Source organism: Carcharodon carcharias, chromosome 10 (assembly GCF_017639515.1).
Source record: "Carcharodon carcharias isolate sCarCar2 chromosome 10, sCarCar2.pri, whole genome shotgun sequence".
Taxonomy (NCBI): Eukaryota; Metazoa; Chordata; class Chondrichthyes; order Lamniformes; family Lamnidae; genus Carcharodon; species Carcharodon carcharias.
This window is the reverse complement of record NC_054476.1, coordinates 89,799,048-89,818,947: the sequence shown is the minus strand read 5'-3', so window position 1 is coordinate 89,818,947 and position 19,900 is coordinate 89,799,048. Positions and strand designations below refer to the sequence as shown.

General features: G+C 44.4%; 1 protein-coding gene across 6 annotated transcripts in view; it reads left to right on the top strand.

The window, feature by feature from the left end:
* Positions 1-19,900, top strand: part of chid1 (chitinase domain containing 1) — a 132,890-nt gene that overhangs the window by 47,138 nt on the left and 65,852 nt on the right. For all 6 annotated transcript variants that reach the window (XM_041198460.1, XM_041198461.1, XM_041198459.1 and 3 more), the window contains one exon: positions 18,205-18,297. In XM_041198460.1, coding sequence (XP_041054394.1) covers positions 18,205-18,297 — 93 coding nt within the window. The remainder of the gene's footprint in view (positions 1-18,204; positions 18,298-19,900) is intronic.

Below are 19,900 nucleotides of genomic sequence, written 5' to 3'. Positions count from 1 at the left end.
TTTGTGAATTGCAGCCACTATTGTTCTGCAGGAAACGTGGCAACCAATTTGCACACAGATGCCATAAATGGCAATGTGATAATGACCAGCAAATCTGTTCTAGTAATGTTGGTTCAGGGGTTAACATTGGCCATTAGCATTACTTGTTCGGTTCTCTGCCTGAAGGTAGGTCTGACCCACAATGCCATGACCCCCACTGTGGGTAGGGCAAGGGGACAATCCCAAATCCACCCCAGCTGGAGCAGGAATTGAACTCCATGCTGTTGGCACCAATCTGATCCACACCAGCTGCCCAGCAAACTGGCCAAGTTGCTGTAACAACATGCACTTGTACATGCATGCTACAGCCTGGAGCTGTGGAGAGTGATGTTAGAGCCTCCAACATTCTTCCCATCATGTGGCTGCCCAGGAATCTGTCACACTCTTAACTGCCTGCTGTTGGCATGTGTTAGAAGGATTTACAAGTTGATACTCCACCTGTTTGGCTACATTATCTATCTACCTTCCTTGGCCAAGAGCTTGCATACTCTTCAAAGAGTGCAATGGGATCTTTTACATACAGCTAAGAGAGCTTATCATCTAAAAGATGGCTCATCTTAATAATGCAATCGTCCTTCAGTTACTGCTCTGGAGCATCAACTTGGAATCTGAGCTCGCCAATTTGCAGTGGGGTTTGATTCCATGATCTTCTGATTCAGAGCTGAGTTGACTCAGCGATTGATCTGTTTGCTATTTTAACCATTATTTATTTTGTTTGTTCACAGGATGTGAGCATCACTGGCTAGGCCAGTATTTATTGCCCATCCCTAATTGCCCTTGAGAAGGTGGTGGTGAGCTGTTTTCTTGAACTGCTGCAGCCCATGTGGTGTAGGTACACCCACATGCTGTTAGGAAGGGAGTTCCAGGATTTTGACCCAGCGACAGTGAAGGAACGGCGATATATTTCCAGGTCAGGATGGTGAGTGGCTTGGAGGGGAACTTCCAAGTGGTGGTGTTCCCCTCTATCTGTTGCCCTTGCCCTGTAGGTGTCAAAGGTTGTGGGTTTGGAAAGTGCTGTTGAAGGAGTCTTGGTGAGTTTCTGCAGTGCATGTTATAGGTGCTACACACTGCTGCCACTGTGGAGGGAGTGAATATTTAATGTGATGGATGGGGTGCTGATTTGTCCTGGGGTCTCAAGCTTCTTGAGTGTCGTGCTTTTGTAGCCACAGTATTTATATAGCTACTTGAGTTCAGTTTCTGGTCAATGGCAACCCCCAGGATGTTGAGAATGGGAGAATCAGCGATGGTAATATCAAGGGGAGGTAGTAACTTTTTTTTTGGCATGATTGCAACTGTCTGACACTTGTGTGAAGTGAATGTTCATTTCCACTTCTCAGCTCAAGTGATCAGCATCAGCTGAAAGATGTCCTTGCCTTGCAAATGAATACTGTGCAATCAGCGAACATCCCCGCTTCTGACTTGTTGATGAAGGGAAAGTTACTGATGAAGCAGCTGAAGATGGTTTGGCCTAGGCCTGAGGAATTCCTGCAGTGATGTCCTGGAGCTGAGATGATTGACCTCCAACAACGATAGCCATCTTTCTTTGTGCTAGGTATGACTCCAACAAGTGGAGAGTTTTCACCCGATTTCCATTGTCTTCAATTTTACTAGGATTTCTTGATGCCACACACAAATACTGCGTTGATATCAGGGCAATCACTCTCGCCTCCTCTATGGAATTTGGCTTTTTTGGCCATGTTTTGACTAAGGCTGTAATGAGGCCTGGAGCATGTGGTCCTGATGGAACCCAAACTGTACATCTCTAAGCAGGTTATTGCTGAGTAAATGCTACTTGCTAGGTGTCAACGACACCTTGGATCATTTTGCTGACAGGACAGTAATTGGCTGGGTTGGATTTGTCCTGCTTTTGTGGACAGGACATACGTGAGCAGTTTTCCACATAGCTGGGTAGATGCCAGCTTTGTAGCTGTACTGGAACAACTTGTCTAATGATGCATCTAGTTCTGGAGCACAAGTTTCAGTACGATTGCTGTAATGTTATAGCCCATAGCCTCTGCAGTGTTCGGTGCCTCCAGCTGTTTCTTGATATCACGTGGAGTGAATCGGATTGGCAAAAGATGTGAAGCTGGGACCTAAGGAAGAGGCCGAGATGGATCATCCGCTCAGCACTTCTGGTTGAAGATGGTTCCAAATGCTTCAGCCTTGTCTTTTGCACTCGTGTGCAGGTTTCTCCTATCATTAAGGATGGAGTAGTTCATGAAGCTGCCGCCTCTGATTAGTTGTTTAATTGTCCACCATCATTCATGACTGGATATGGCAGGATTACAGAGCTTAGATCTGATCCGTATGCTATGGCATTGTTTAGCTGTATTTGTAGCATGCTGCATTTCCTGTTTATCTTGTGGACTTGTGCTAATTACTTGCTTAGTTATTAGTTCTGTGTTGTAGTTTTTCCAGGTTGACATCTCATTTTTAAGAATGCCTGGTGCTGCTCACGGCATGCTCTCCTGCACTACTCATTGAACTGGGGTTTGTCCTCTGGCTTGATGGTAATGGTAGAGTGGGAATATGCTGGATTATGAGGTTAGATTGTGGTTGAATGCAATTCTGATAATGGTGATGGCCTACAGTGCTTGGCATGGTGCAAGTACTGGCAATACTGCAGGATGTATGTCTCTCTGCTACAAGTGCAAGCGAGATATGAAGTGGTCTGACTTGGTGCAGATGACTGGGAGACAGTCGCTGACGGCTGTGACCACCTGGAGGCTGACTATTTGTAAGGACTTTGGAAGAGGGGAGGGGAAATGAAAAGCTCAGCTGGCTGGGAGGAGGCCCAGAGAAAACAGAGGCCAGTGAATTGTGCAGCTTCTCAGCTCACTGTCTTCCTCTGCAGCAGAGACAGCCATGTGGGGCTCCTGAGACGCCCCAGATGATGTTTAACACCGAGTTAACCACCACAGCGTAAACCATCATCTCACAAGATGGAAGACTGCCAAAGAGAATGTGACACAACACAATGGAGGATGTCCTCTGTGTAGAGATGGAACTTGGTCTCCACAAGGGCTGTGATGGTCTCTCATATCAATACTGTCAGGAACAGATGCATCTGTGTCAAGTAGGTTTTTCCCTCTTGACTCTCCCACCATATGCTGCAGGCCTAGTCTGGCAGATAATCCCTTCAGGACTGGCCAGCTCAGGCAGTTGTGGTGCTACCAAGACACTCTAGGTGATAGGCATTGAAGTCACCCAACCAGAGTACATTCTGTGCTCTTGCTACTGTCAGTGCGTCACCCAAGTGGTGTTTAAAATGGAGGAGCACTAATTCATCAGCTGAAGGGTGGGGGTGGTATGTGGTAATCAGCAAGAGATTTCCTTGCAATGTTTGACGTGATGCCATGAGACTTCATGGGGTCCAGAGTCAATGTTGAGGGTGCCTAGGGCCACTCCCTCTTGACTGTGACCATTGTGCTGACACCTATGCCGTATCATAAAGCTGTTGCTTGACTAGTCTGTGGGACAGCTCTTCCAATTTTGGCACAAGCCCCCATATGTTCGGAGAACTTTGTACGGTCAACTGAGCATTTGCGCCTTATATTTCCTGGTGTCTTGGTCAATGTCAAGTGGTCTGTCTGGTTTTATTCTCCTTAGAATGGTCTCATTCAGGAAAAATGCTCAATCTTGAAATGCAAGATTAATATAACAGAGTTAAATTTTATGTGACCCTCAGTAGGCACCTACAAAGGGAAAAATCCAGGACATCTCGAATATACAGTCAGCTACTTGCTGCTTCCACCGGGCATGTGCTTGTGTACTTCCTTCAGTCTATGTCCCCACCCCTGCACCCAGCTGGGCAGAAGCCGCTTTGGAGGCTGGTCTGTGACCACCCCCACCCCCACCCCTACCCCACCCCTTGAATTCGTGACGGCGCTTCCTTGAATTCCCATGGGAGAATTCTCGCGAGCACTGCACAAGGTTGTGTGCGCTCACCTCAAGAGTTCGCCCCAAAGTTTGGGTTACCAGGTGCACACCTTTTAAAAGCAGTTGTGAACCACGCCATTCTAAAGTCATGCCAACGCGCGATTTATATTTGACCCTGGGGGATGATTCTGGTGTGTGGCCACAATAATGAGAAGCAAATTTATGAAAATTAAGTTCCCAACATTCGTCGGCAAGAGGGGGACAATCACATCCTGGATATACGTTGCTGGGAAACGCGACTTGGGCCGTCTTGCGAGATTTTCCGATCACATCACCGAACACGCCTACCCTGATTGGGCATGAAAAGCCCTGGCCTTTGTGATGGCCATTTAATTCAACTGTGTGTGATTTGCTAGACCATTTCAGAGGGCAGTTAAGAGTCAACCACATTGCCTTGGGCCTGGAATCATTCATTAACTAGACTGGGTAAGAATAACAGATTTCCTCCCATAAAGAACATTAGTGAGAAAGCTGAGTTTTTACAAGCATCATAGTTATCATTACTGAATGCTGGTTTTTATTCCAGATTTATTTAATTAACTTTATTTAAATTCCCAGCTGCCCTGGCAGGATTTGAATTCATGTCTCCTTGTAAACTGTCACACTTGATTGAACTGTGTAAATCCTATACGTCCCACAGTGGCTTTCTCCTTTTAACTTGGCAGCATGAGTAACGGTTGTTGATGGTCTGTGTGGTGAGGTAAGCAGTAAGTGGTTGGTCATGTCCTGTGGAGGGAGGTGAGATGAGAAGCTGCTGGTCTGATTTGCTGCTCACCTGGACCTTGCCAGAACCTGATTGTATCTCAGGGATGTCCTGGATTTTTCCTTTTGTGGGTGCCTACTGCGGATCTCTGTGTTATATTAATTCATATGTATCTCAAGCTAGGGATTATCCCTCAGTGTTTTAAAAGTAATTTCTTTTTTTTAATCTGCAGATCCACTAAATTCAAACAGGATAACTCAGCTGCATAAAAGGTACCAGCACATATAGCACTGGGCTGATTTACTGGGGCTGTGTTTGGACAGCTCTGTCATTGATTGCCCTGAATGATCATCTTGATCAGGATGGTGTCAGGTATCTGAAAGAATGCTGGAAAAACTCAGCAGGTCTGGCAGCATCGGCAGAGAAGAAAAGAGTTGACGTTTCGAGTCCTCATGACCCTTCGACAGAACTGTCATGAGGACTCGAAACGTCAACTCTTTTCTTCTCCGCCGATGCTGCCAGACCTGCTGAGTTTTTCCAGGTAATTCTGTTTTTGTTTTGGATTTCCAGCATCTGCAGTTTTTTTGTTTTTATGAAAGAATGCTGGCTTGGCCACAAGCACCTGTCATTTGGAGGAATTGCTAGGCACACTGTTGAGTCTAAATAACGTGCTGTTGCTGAAAGGCTGGAGGAACCTCTGATATTTCTAACCCATAATCCCTTCAAAGAGGGCAGGTGATCCAAAAGACAGAAATATGCAGCCCAGATGGAAGTTCAGGCTGCGATCAAAAGTTGCAGGGACATCGTGAATGGTGGGAGTGGGGTAGGAGATTGGAGGCCAGGGGTTATCATTGGTGGAGTTTGATAGATCATATTCAGTGGGAGGAGTCCTAGAGAGGGTGAGGCAGTCATGCTCCTCCTGACTCACAATCAGTGCTGGAAAGGCACTTAACTGGTGGAAGTGGCCATTCTTATCTGTCTATTCGCTGCTGGGTTTCCCAACTCCTGGAAGTATATTCTGGAGATGTTAAATCTGAAGGAATGATAAATTCATGTCAAAGTGCCTGGATTTGCACACTGTTATCATTTAAATTGTGTCTAATTACCCACCTATATGAGCTGTAAAGGTGAGTTGGTTATTTGCACACAGCCAAATGTACTTCAGTTAACCCAGAAAGTTGGGGCAATGGAGCCGCCATAACTTTTCTCTGAATTTAATTACGCATCCAACCCTAACCCACCGATGCCTGTCTGTTAGAAGTTAGTAAAAAGAAATAACAAACTCAATTGTCCACAGACAGAATTAACAGAAGGAAAATTCAAGTACAATTAAAGTGCTCCAATTTGTGAGACTGAGAGAAAACTAGAAATTTCTGTCTTTGTTTTAGTTTAATTTAAAAAGCTAGTTTAAATAACTAATTTAAATAACTCAAAAATGGCTGCCATCCCTTTAAAATCATAGGCTAGTAAAGAGAGTCAGAGTAGATTTGTTGAAAGGCAAATCATGTTTGACTATTTCGAGATTTTTGAGGTAACAGAGGGGCGTGCAGTAGATGTATATGTGGACTTTCAAAAGTTGTTTCGTGCACTTGGCTTGTTAGCAAAATTAAAGTTGATGGGATAAAAGGGGGCGGTAGCAGCATGGATATGAGATTGGGGAAAAGATAGAAAACAGAGTTGTGGTGATTGGCTGTTTTTCAGACTGGAGAGGAGTACACAGTGGAGTTCTCCCAAGGTTCAATGTAAGAATCACTGCTGTTTTTGGATATTATTGATTTGGGAACCTAAGGATACTGGACACCATTTGGAAATTCGTAATTGAAAAGAAACTTGGAAGTGTAGTAAACAGCTAGAAAGTTAGTAATAAACTTTTTAAAAAAAGACATAGGTTGGTAGGATGGGGAGGCAGTGGCAGATAGAACTTTGAGAAAAATGTGAAAATGATAATATTTTGTTAGGAGTAATGAAAGACAATGCAAGCTAAGTAGTATAATTTTAAAGGAGGTGCAAGAGCAAAAAATCTGTGGTCTTTGTGTGCAAATCTTTGAAGATGGCAGAACAGATTAACAAAGCAGCTAATAAATCATAAAAGAGGAATAGATTACAAAAGCAAGGAAGTTATTGCTAAACCTTTATAAATACACTAGGGGGAGGATTTTCCCCTCATCGGGTGGGTGTGATGGTCAGCCAGCGTGAAACGTGCACTGATAACCTCAGTGCTGCCGGGGTGGGGGTGAAAGGAGCGTGAGCACTGATGTGTGCGCATGCACGCGGGTATGTTCAGTGAAAGCTCCCTGAAGGCACAGAGCTGTGTCAGGGAGATTTTAAAGATTTTTAACATGAGAAATAATGATTTTAAAAATAAGGAAAACGTCCCCATGTGACTCTGTCATATGAACAGGGACATGTGAAATATGAGTTTTAAAAGTTTTTATTGCTTTTTTAGTCACTGTTTGAAACATTACCCTGCCCGTGGTTGAGGTTTCGCAAAAAACACAAAGGCCGTTGGCCTATTCGCCCGCCTGCCATCTGATGGGCAGCAAAATTCAATTTAATTAATCAATTATGGGGCTTAATAGCCCTCTTAATTGTCAGTGGGTGCACTGCCGACTCTCACCCGCACCTGCTGATGGAAATATTGTGTGAGTGCGCGATGACATTGGGGCACTCTCTCCTGACGTCATCGCACACTATTTGGCATTTGTGCATGTCGGGCGCGCGCCCGCACACCAAACTGAATATCCTGACCTAGGAATTCTGAGTGCCAGTTTGAAGTACCACTTGAGGAAGGAGTTGAAGGCTATGCAGAGGGTAGAGAAGAGATTTACTGGAATGTTTCCACTTGCATGGAGTTGCTGCCTTTAGAGCAGAGAAGATTAAGAGGAGATTTGAAAGAAGTGTTAAAATCCACAAATAAAGAGAGCCTCTTTTCAGTCACTTAGGGGTCGACAATCAGAGGGCACAAATTTATGATGATTGGCAAAAGAACCAGAGGTGCCATGAGGAAAGTCGTCTTAATACAACAAATGGTTTGGATTTGGAATGTGTCACTTGATAAGTGCATGGATACAGATTCAGTGGCAGCCTTGAAAGGTAATTGTCTAAATACTTGGTGGAGAAAATAATGCAGGGAAATGTCAGGAAAACGGCAATAACTGGATTGCTCTTTGAAAGAGCAGGCATAGAGTCGATGGGGTGAGTGGTACCTGTGCTGTTCTTTATGGTTCTATTTTAAAATACCTGTGTGAGCTAGGCAGGGCTGTGTCAATTGAATTAGTTGATAAAGGACTCTCTTTGATCTGGTGCTAGTTGAAATGAAATGATAAAAGGCATATCCTGTTTGTATGGAATCAACCTTGCCTTCAATGCGAACAGGCTGTTACCCTGTCATCTAACCACATTGGAAGATGTTTAGCACCTGACTATTACACTTCAAAGGAAAAGCATTCGCAGCTCTGGAATTTTCTAGATGCTTTCTGTTCAATGTCCACCATTATTGATGGACATAAATAATGGCCCACCATGACCATTATTTGCATGAAACCTTTATAAACACAGGGATCACCAGGGCCTCTGTCTGCAGAAAGAACTTCAGACTGCCAAACCAACCCATCCAGTTTGACGGCCCGCTTCTATCTCCTACCCAAAGTCCACAAACAGAACTGCCCCGGTAGACTGATCGTCTCAGCTTGCTCCTGCCCCACAGAACTAATTTCTCGTTATCTTGACTCCCTTCTCTCTCCCCTTGTCCAGTCCCTTCCTACCTACATCCGTGATCCCTCTGACACCTTACATCACATCAACAATTTCCAGTTCCCTGGCCCCAACCGCTTCCTCTTCACCATGGACGTCCAATCCCTCTACACCTCCATCCCCCATCAGGATGGTCTGAGGGCCCTTAGCTTCTTCCTCGAACAGAGGCCCGAACAATCTCCATCCACCACTACTCTCCTCCGTCTGGCTGAACTTGTTCTCACACTGAACAATTTCTCCTTCAACTCCTCTCACTTCCTCCAAATAAAAGGTGTGGCTATGGGTACCCGCATGGGCCCCAGCTATGCTTGTCTCTTTATGGGGTATGTGGAACATTCCTTGTTCCAGTCCTACTCCGGCCCCCTTCACAACTCTTTCTCCAGTACATCGATGATTACTTCGGTGCTGCTTCATGCTCTCGTCGGGACTTGGAAAAATTTATTAATTTTGCTTCCAATCTCCACCCCTCCAACATTTTCACGTGGTCCATCTCTGACACTTCCCTTCCCTTCCTTGACCTCTCTGTCTCAATCTCTGGTGATAGACTGTCCACCAATATCCATTACAAACCTACCGACTCCCACAGCTACCTCGACTACAGCTCCTCACACCTCACTTCCTGTAAGGACTCCATCCCATTCTCTCAGTTCCTTCGCCTCCGTCGCATCTGTTCCGATGATGCTACCTTCAAAAACAGTTCCTCTGACATGTCCTCCTTCTTCCTTAACCGAGGTTTTCCACCCACGGTCGTTGACAGGGCCCTCAACCGTGTCCGGCCCATCTCCCTCGCATCCACCCTCACGCCTTCTCCTCCCTCCCAGAAACATGATTGGGTCCCCCTTGTCCTCACTTATCACCCCACCTTCCTCCGCATTCAAAGGATCATCCTCCGCCATTTCTGCCAACTCCAGCATGATGCCACCACCAAACACATCTTCCCTTCACCCCCCCCCTTTTGGCATTCCGTAGGGATCGTTCCCTCCGGGACACCCTGGTCCACTCCTCCATCACTCCCTACTCCTCAATCCCCTCCTATGGCACCACCCCATGCCCACGCAAAAGATGCAACACCTGTCCCTTCACTTTCTCTCTCCTCACCGTCCAAGGGCCCAAACACTCCTTTCAAGTGAAGCAACATTTCACTTGCATTTCCCCCAACTTAGTCTACTGTATTCGTTGCTCCCAATGTGGTCTCCTCTACATTGGAGAGACCAAACGTAAACTGAGCGACCGCTTTGCAGAACACCTGCGGTCTGTCCGCAAGAATGATCCAAACCTCCCTGTCGCTTGCCATTTTAACACTCCATCCTGCTCTCTTGCCCTTATGTCTGTCCTTGGCTTGCTGCATTGTTCCAGTGAAGCCCAACGCAAACTGGAGGAACAACACCTCATCTTCCGACTAGGCACTTTACAGCCTTCCGGACTGAATATTGAATTCAACAACTTTAGGTCTTGAGCTCCCTCCTCCATCCCCACCCCCTTTCTGTTTCCCCCTTCCTTTTGTTTTTTCCAATAAATTATATAGATTTTTCTTTTCCCACCTATTTCCATTATTTTTAAATCTTTTATGCTCCCCCCATCCCCACTAGAGCTATACCTTGAGTGCCCTACCATCCATTCTTAATTAGCACATTCATTTAGATAATATCACCAACTTTAACACGTATGTGTTCTTTTGTTCTGTTGTTTGTGACATCTTTTGATGATCTGCTTCTATTACTGCTTGTTTGTCCCTACAACCACACCAATCCCCTCCACTTCTCTCTCTCTCCCCCCCACCCAAACCCCCCCCACACACATCTTAAACCAGCTTATATTTCACCCCTTTCTTGGACTCACTCAAGTTCTGTCGAAGGGTCATGAGGACTCGAAACGTCAACTCTCTCTTTTTTTCTCTGCCGATACTGCCAGACCTGCTGAGTTTTTTCAGGTAATTCTGTTTCTGTTTTTGTTTTGGATTTCCAGCATCTGCAGTTTTTTTGTTTTTATTACCATTCAGTTTATGCAGTGCAAGTGGAGAGTTGTGTCCTGTGCAAACCTATTTGTTTGTACTTAAGTGAATTATTTTTAAATCCTGAATCTAACAGTAGTTTAGCGTCTGTACAAAGTGATAGGATTCCCCAAATTACCTTCCAGTGCATTTTTAGAAAGCAACTTACCATGAGGAGTGTTTATTGTTGAATACGTTACAACAGCAACTTGCATTTATATAGTGCAGTTAATATTTCTAAAAGAATATCATGGTATATAGGGAAACTAACTAATGAAATCAGAAAAAGGGAGCGATAACCTGGTCAAAAGAGGGAGTTTAATTGAGGCTTTTCAAAAAAGGAGAGAGAAAAGAGGAGGGGTTTAAGACCGAGTTGTAGAAAGGAAAGAGATGTTAAGGACTGTAGAGGCTTGGCAGAGATGTGGAGATTTGGGAGTGTTAGAGGTAGGGGGAGAAGGGGGCTTAGGGAGTGTTACAGAAGGTAGTAGGAGGGGGGAGAAAGGGGTTTAGGGAGTGTTACAGAGGGTATGGAGGAGAAAGGGCATTTAGGGAGTGTTATTTTTTCCTTGTTGACTAGGCCAGTATTTATTGCCCATCTCTAATTGCCCTTGGTGGTGTTGAGCTGCCACCCTAAACTGCTGCAGTCCATAAGGTGTAGGTACACCCACAGTGCTGTTAGGAAGGGAGCTCCAGGATTTTGATCCAGCCACAGTGAAGGAATGGCAAAATATTTCCAAGTCAGGATGGTGGAGTTTTTGAGGGGAACTCGCTGCTGGTGGTGGTGTTGCCATGCACCTGCTGCCCTTGCCCTTCTATATGGCAGTGGTCGTGGGTTTAGAAGGTGTTGTCTAATGAATCTTGGTAAATTCCTGCAGTACATCTTGTAAATGGTACATACTGCTGCTACAGTGTGTCCGTGGTGCAGGAAGTGAATGTTTGTGGATGGGGTGCCAACCAAGTGGGCTCCTTTGTCCTGGGTGGTGTTGACCTTTTTGAGTGTTGTGGGAGCTGTACTTATCCAGTCAGATGGGGAGTATTCCATCACACTCCTGACTTGTACCTTGTAGATGGTGCACAGGCTTTGAGGAGTCAGGAGGAGAGTTACTCTCCCCAGAATTCCCAGCCTCTGACCAGCTCTTGTAGGCACAGTAATTATACATAGATAAGAACATATGAAAGGGGAGCAGAAGTAGGCCATTCAGCCCCTTGATCCTGCTCCCCCATTCGATAAGATCATGGCTGATCTGTTTCGGTTACTAATTCCATATTCCTATCTAACCCTGATAACCTTTAATTCCCTTGCCTAACAAGAATCTATCTACCTCTGCCTTTAAAAAGTATTCAATGACCCCACCTCCACCACCTTCTGAGGCAGAGAGTTCCGAAACTGCACAGAGAAAGAAAATTCTTCTAATTTCTGTCCTAAAAGGGTGACCCCTAATTTTAAAACAGTGCCCCCTAGTTCTGGACTCACCCACAAGAGGAAGCATCCTTTTCACATCCACCTTGTTAATACCGTTCAGGACCTTAGATACTTTAATGAAGTCACCCCTCACTCTTCTAAACTCCAGTGGAAACAAGCCCAGTCTGTCCAACCTTTCCTCATAAGACAACCCACTCATTCCAGGTATCGATCTAGCAAACCTCCTCTGAACCACCTCCAATGCATTTACATCCTTCCTCAAATAAGGAGACCAAAACTGCACATAATATTCCAGATGCAGCCTGACCAGTGCCTTGTATAACTGAAGTATAACTTCCTTACTTTTATGTTCAATTCCTCTCGGAATAAAGGATAACATTCCGTCAGCCGCCTTAATTATTTGCTGTACACAAACTTTTTGTGACTCATGCACTAGAAAACCTAGATCTCCCTGCACAATGGAATTCTGCAGTCATTTTCTGTTTATTTAATTCTCTGCTTTTTTTAATCTTTAGCCAAAGTGAACAACTTCACATTTTCCCACAGTATATTCTATCTGCCAGATTTTTGCTCACTCACTCACCTATCTATAATCTGTCTGCAACCTCCTCGTGTCCTCGTCACAACCTACTTTCCTACCTATCTTTGTGTCATCTGCAAATTTAGCTATCATGTCTTCACTCCCCTCATCTGAGTCATTGATATAAGTTGTAAAAGTTGATGCCCCAGCACAGATCCCTGTGGGACTCCACTCGTCACGTCCCTACAATCAGAAAAAGACCCATTTATGCATACTCACTGTTTTCTGCCAGCCAGCCAATCTTCTATCCATGCTAATACGTTAACCCCTACACCCTGAGTTTTTAATTTCCGCAATAACCTTTGATAAAGCACCCTATCAGTGGCAGTAACCAAAGATGTTGCACGTTCTGCAAATCTAAGAACAGTACGTCTACAGACACCATTTTATCCATATCGCATGTTACCCCATTAAATTGGTTAAACATGATTTCCTTTTCACAAAACCATGCTGACTCTTCCCAGTTACCTTGAGTTTCTCTTAGTGCCCAGCTATAACCTACTTAATGATCAATTCTAACACCTTCCCCATGACAGACGTCAAGTTAACTGGCCTATAGTTTCCTGTTTTCTGCCTCCCTCCTTCTTGAATAGAGGGGTTATATTTGCTACTTTCTAGTCTGACGGAACTTTTCCAGAATCTAGGAAATTTTGGAAAATTAACACCAGTGCATCTCCTCCTTCATTAGCCACCTCTGTTAAGACCCTAGGATGAAGTCCATCAGGACCCGGAGACTTGTCAGCCCACAGCTCCATCAGTTTGCTCAGTAAGGCTTCCCTAATAATTGCAATTTCACCAAGTTACCCTCTCCTTTCCACCTCTTGATTTACATCTATTACTGGAATTTTTTTTGTATCCTCTATAGTGAAGACAGAAGCAAAATATTCATTTCAAGTTCCATTTCCTTATTATCTACTATTAACTCCCCATTGTCACTCTCTAGAGGACCAACACTCACTTTACTTACTATTTTCCTTTTTGAATACCTGTCAAAACTTTTGCTATCCATTTTTACATTTCTAACTAGCTTCTCATACTTTCGTTTCTTACTCCTGATTAATCTTTCAGTCATTCTTTGCTGTTCTTTATATTACGACCAATCACCTGACCTGCCACTTATCTTTGCACTTTTTCCTTAAGTTTGATGTTTTCTTCACTACTTTAGTTAACCAAGGATGTTGGCTCCTCCCCTTTAGAATTTTTCTTTATAGTCGGAATATACTTATTTTGAGTATTCTGAAATATCCCCTGAAATGTCTGCCACTGCTTCTCTGTTGATCTTAACCTAGCCTAATATCCTATATGGCTGGTCCAGCTCAGTTCCTAGCCAATGGAAACCCCCAGGATGTTGATTGTGGTAAATTCAGTGATGGTAATGCCATGGGGCGATGGTTAGATTCTTTCTTGTTGGAGATGGTCATTACCTGGCACTTGTGTGGCACGAATGTTACTTGCCACTTGTCAGCCCAAGCCTGGATATTGTCCATGTCTTGCTGCATTTGGACATGGGCTGCTTCAGCATCTGAGGAGTCATGAATGGTGCTGATCATTGTGCAATCCTCAGTGAACATCACTACTTCTGACCTAATGATGGAGGGAAGGTCATTGATGAAGCAGCTGGAGATGGTTGGGCCGAGGACACTACCTGTGGAACTCCTGCAATGATGTCCTGGGACTGAGAAGATTGACCTCCAACAGGCACAAGTATGATTCCGACCAGCAGAGAGTTTCCCCTGATTCCTGTTGACTCCAGTTTTGCTAGGGGTCCTTGATGCCACACTCGGTCAAATGCAGCCTTGATCTCAAGGGCAGTCACTCTCACCTCACCTCTGGAGTTCAGCTCTTTTATCCATGTTTGGATCAAGGCTGTAATAAGATGTTACAGAGGGTAAGGGGGAGAGAGGAGGTTTAGGGAATGTTGCAGAGGGTAAGTGGGGAGAGAGGAGGTTTAGGGAGCGTTGCAGAGGGTAAGGGGAGAGAGGAGGTTTAGGGAGCATTGCAGAGGGTAAGTGGGGAGAGAGGAGGTTTAGGGAGCGTTGCAGAGGGTAAGGGGAGAGAGGAGGTTTAGGGAGCATTGCAGAGGGTAAGTGGGGAGAGAGGAGGTTTAGGGAGTGTTGCAGAGGGTAGGAGGCAGAGAGGGGATTAGGGAGTGTTACAGAGTGTGAGCATGAGAAGGGTGAAACCATTACAGCAGAAGGCTGTGCAATTATTGTTGCAATGGAGAGGGAGGGTTTGTTACCTGCCAGAGGGCTGAATGTCTTGAGGAGATTTTCATCGAGGAGTACAGGTGGGGCTGCAGAGGGTTTTGAAGAGGAGAATAACTGGTTTAAAAGTAATTCACTGGGGAGGCAGGAGTGCTCTCTGAGAGAGGGCATGTTGTGGCCGTGGTTTAGATGATATTTAAGTTGCGGTGGCTGGGAGTCCTGAGAGGTAGTTGCTGGAATAATGAAGTCTAGAAGCATTCTGGGATATATGATGTTTAAAAACAAATACAATACCTTCTTTTAGAATGAATTGTGAGGGAGACGGAGACACAAGAATTGATTCTGGGTTTGAGGAAAGATCTGTGACTGAACCTAACAAATGGGAGCGTGTCTGTCTGATCTGTGAGATGGGATATTATTCTGGGGCTATCAGTAACGTCATCTTTCTCTCTATGGTTATTGAGCTACCCTGGGTGAGGATTGTTCCTGCACATTCCCTAAACCTTGTAACCCTAAGGGCAATGTTTGAGCATTGTTTGCAATCAATACCTGTATAATATGCACCGTGTACCAAGTAAAACCAGTGGATTTACCTGTGCTTACATCCCTTCCCATGTAGCACAAACAGGTTTATCCCTGGGGCAGCAATACTTCACTCAAAGGTAGATTCAATTAAACAATAGGCTAAGCGTAGTTGACAAGAACATAGCCTGAGCATCTTTTCCCTAAACTCGTCATTTCCAGTCATCTTGTCCATTCTGGTCACCAACGAAAGACCAACAGCTTTCTTAATTATTCATGACCTGGTTCTGAGGTTATGTAGCATTCTCTTTTAAGTGAATGTTCAGACTGATTTGTTGAGGAAAGGATTACCCATTCACACCACGATTGTGTTCAACTCAGCATCAATCCTCCTGTTATCTTCCATTCCTGAATGATGGGAGTAGAAGCTGGAATCATTCAAAGTTCACATTTTTGTAGAGGTTTAGGTTCTCTCCACTCACTTCCTGCCCTCTATTTCTGAATTATAGACACTCTGGTTACATTGGGCCACCTATATTGGAAGCATTTTACAGAAAAGAGAAGATCATTCTTCCCATCATGCCAGTCCTGGTGCGAGCTCCATGTGAATGCTGACTAATCATATTTTCTTTTCATGCAGCTATTGATACTTTTCTGCAGTGTTTATCTGATTCCATTTTAAATTTTGTGATTGATTTGGTCTCTGCGGATGTGAATTCCTGAATACTTGCGCGGGAGAAATTCATCTAACCTTCCCTTTTATGTTAGTGCGAAGATATTTGGATAGAATTTAAAAGAATATGGGTTTTGCACAAGGGAATGATTAAAGTAGATAGCTGCCATTCAGCAATGTGCATGAGCTTCAGTAGAAAGGACACCTTTGTGCTGTAAATTTTGTGAAGGCTGTTACTGATTCATCAACTAGCAGAATAATCTTTTTCTGCTTATAATTATCTTCTCAAACCCTTTCAGAGCTTTGAGTGTTTCTATTAGCTCTTCACTTTATCTTTTTCTGTTCATTCACAGGATGTGGGCTTCGCTGACTAGGCCAGCATTTATTGCCCATCCCTAATTGCCCTTGAGAAGGTGGTGGTGGGCTGCCTTGAACCGCTGCAGTCCATGTGGTGTAGGTACATCCACAGCGCTGTTAGGGAGGGAGTTCCAGGATTTTGACCCAGTGACGGTGAAGGAACGGCGATATATTTCCAAGTCAGAATAGTGAGTGACTTGGAGGGGAACTTCCAGGTGGTGATGTTCCCATCTATCTGCTGCCCTTGTCCTTCTAGATGGTAGTGGTCGTGGGTTTGGAAAGTGCTATTGAATGAGCCTTGGTGAATTCCTGTAGTGCATCTTGTAGGTGGCACACACAGCTGCTACTGTGCATCGGTGGTGGAGAGAGTGAATGTTTGTGGATGCAGTGCCAATTAAGTGGGCTGCTTTGTCCTGGATGGTGTCATGTGTGTTGTAGGAGCTGCACTCATCCAGGCAAGTGAAGAATATTCCATTACACTCCTGACTTGTTGCCATGTAGATGGTGGACAGGCTTTGGGGAGTCAGGAGGTGAGTTACTCATCACATGATTCCTAGCCTTTGACCTGCTCTTGTAGCCACAGTATTTATATGGCTAGTCCAGTTCAGTTTTCGGTCAATGGTAACCTCCAGGATGTTGGTAGTGGGCGATTCAGTGATGGTAATGCCATTGAACATCAATCCCTTCTCTACTTCATGGAAAGGCTCTTAGTTTCTCAAGCCTAAATGCATTGTCATGGGCAGAATGTATTTGTTCTCTTACTGCTGGCAATCAGTATGTTTTGTACAGAAAGAAGTGTGTCTTTTCTTACCATTGGAGAGTGTATTCCAATTAAATAATTCAGCAGCAAGCTTTTGAGAGCTCAAAATAAAGAGGAATATTTATTTGCATAACTTAGCCCAGAGTAATACAAAGCCACACAATCGGTCTCACGCATGTGTGCACACACACGCATAGAGATTGGATACAGATAAATATTGTGCACATTTATAGATTATGGTTAATTCAGTCTCTGATTTGCAATTTCCTGTCTCACATGGCAGGTCTGTGGTTTCTTGAATGGATTCAGTGAAGTGTGAGTCTTGTAAAGTCGAATAGCTAGGAAGGTGTTTCCTTGGTGAATTGGAGCAGCTTAAGCCTTTGGCTGCTTCCAGCTACTTTCAGAGCCTGGTTCTCAGACTGGCTGATGACTAATGATTCTGATGGACTTGCTGGCTCCTGGTGTAATAAAGGTGCAGTCCCTGAAACCAGCTACCACCACACGACTGCTGAATTAACGTTTCTGAGGCCCACCCAGTCGAGTTTAGATGGGGAAGGCCATTGTGATACCATGGGATGTTGATAGCGGCCATTGATTTTGATCTTCCCTTTTGTTCAGTATAAAGCATGGAGATAGGCAGTATTGAAACTCCATAGACTTCAAGTGTTATACCATCCTTAACCAATGAGACGTGTGAATTCCACAAATGGCTGTGAGGCACTCTCACCTATGTCCATTGTTAATTAGGTATTTGCTGGAGACTTTATGCTGTCTGTTGTCTGAATACCAAAAGTCACATTTTGCAGCAGCCATCTTAGCAGCTTGTTTGTGTCCAATTTTTTAAAAGTATTGACTGAAGGTTCATAATATGATATGCCAGTGCTGGGCAAGATAGTATTGGTGTGTGTGTGTGCGAAGGAGGGCGATGCTGTTTCTATTCCTATAACAGTTCTTGAGTCCTGGTATTGAAAGCTGGCTGATGCTGAAGCACTTGGATTGGAGAGGCTGTCGGTTAGTAAATGGACCAGACCAGTTTACACACTTCAGAGCTCCGTTCACTCAGTGATTAAAAAGAAGTTGAAACTCCTGTGAGCTTGCCTTCTAGTTAGTTCTGAATTTTATTTAAAAATGTCAAAATTGGTTGCTGTGATCCTGCTCCATCCATTAACATGGTGGGTTTGGAGGAATGCAAGGAATGACACGGAGCCAAGTGAGGGCCATGCCCATGTTGAGTCTTTGATAGGATGTGTCTGTCTTACAGGGAACTGGTCCACGTGATCCGCCACTTGTCGGAAGCCCTGCGTAAAGCCAAGCTGAAAGTGGTGTTGGTGATTCCTCCAGCAATCTCTCCTGGGTAAGCACTGAATGCTGCACTTGATGACGTGGCTTTTTCCATCTGGAAATATAGGTGAATGTGTGATATCCTGAAAAGGAGGCCTTAGAGCATGTAACCCCTGAGCAATGAAATGTCTCTGCGTTTTCATTGAAGTGTTGGTCTTTCAAGGAGCTCCATTAGAGAGCCTGAGGTGAGCACAGTAAGGAACTCCACAGAGAAGAACAAATGCATCCCTTACCTGGATTAAACAACTTAACCTATTATTTCAAATTGTTGTTCAATCCTATTCTACACCTTCTGTCGATAAGTCATACTGGCCACAAAGATGTGTAGTTCTTCTCCAGCCAGACCCCGCTGCACAGTCAGGAGAATTTGTGTCCAGTTTGTATTGCATTGCAAACAGCAGCCAGTCAGTGTGACCAAGCAGAAGACCGAGGTCAGAAAAGGCATGAGGCCTTGTTCCTGTTGTGAGTCAGGAACAGGGTTATGAAGCTGTAGGTGTACAAGCCTACAGAAGCCATACTAATGGGGTACAGTTTTTAGTGATCATGTAAGCGAGGATATGTTGTTAAAGAGAGTGTGCAGTCAGTATTATAAGAGGGTGCAGATGTCCGGAGTCTAATGCAAGTCAGTGAAAGTTGCAATCTTTCACGAATGAGATCTTCCACCACAGCTTTGGGGGCAAAGACATCACATTGAGTTCCAGATCTGAAAGTCAGGGGTTTGGTTTCTGGCTTATGGAATGTCTGGTCACAGCTGAACTAATGATAGGCATTTTACAATTGGCTTTGGTTCGACCAGGCTAGGAAGGGTTCCTGATTTAATGTTCAGTGACCGCTATTGGAGAAGTGTGTACATGTATTTGAAGATGTGATCAAAGTTAGGTTATCTGAAGCACTATCACCTTCCATGCTTAATTGTGTATTGCATGGGCCACACACACTGAATAGCCAATTGGTCAAGATACCAGAGGGTTATTAGTATCTGAGTGACTGTACACCAGCAGGAGAGCTTGAATTCAATGACAGTACCTAATTCTAACAGGTGTGATAACACCAGATCAAAATATCAATTTTCTCCAGATTTTAAAAGTTTGTAATTTATATGCAAAGTTCCTGAGCAGAATTTCAGTGAATATTAAAATGTGGGTCTGAGCAGCCAATCCTGATGGTTAACAGTGGAGGGGTTTTCTGTTTGATGGCAGTCACCAAGATTGGTTCCTGATGGTAGTGGTAGCTGAGGCCTTGTAATGTGATTTTTGGGTAGTGCTGCTTTGAGCTCAGTGATCCGAGGAAGTCTGTATTTCCCTCAGCATTACGACCTCTTCCAATTATTGTGAAATTTTACAACTGCTTTTGCCACCTGTTAACTAGATATTCACCTTCCCTTCCTGCATCTTAGCTATGCTTAAGATCATGCATATGTTCTGCTGACCATTCTGGAGATATCTGTTACATTGTGTTCACTGTAGTTTATCTGTTTGAGGTGAGTTACGTTGTGCTTGCTGCAATTTGTGTTTGTGTCGGCTTTTACTGCTGCCCCAGATGTTCATTAAGACTCCAATAGTGGCTGTAGGTTTCCGGGTTTGTTAGAACATTCCTAGTTGGAGTACTGAGTTTAT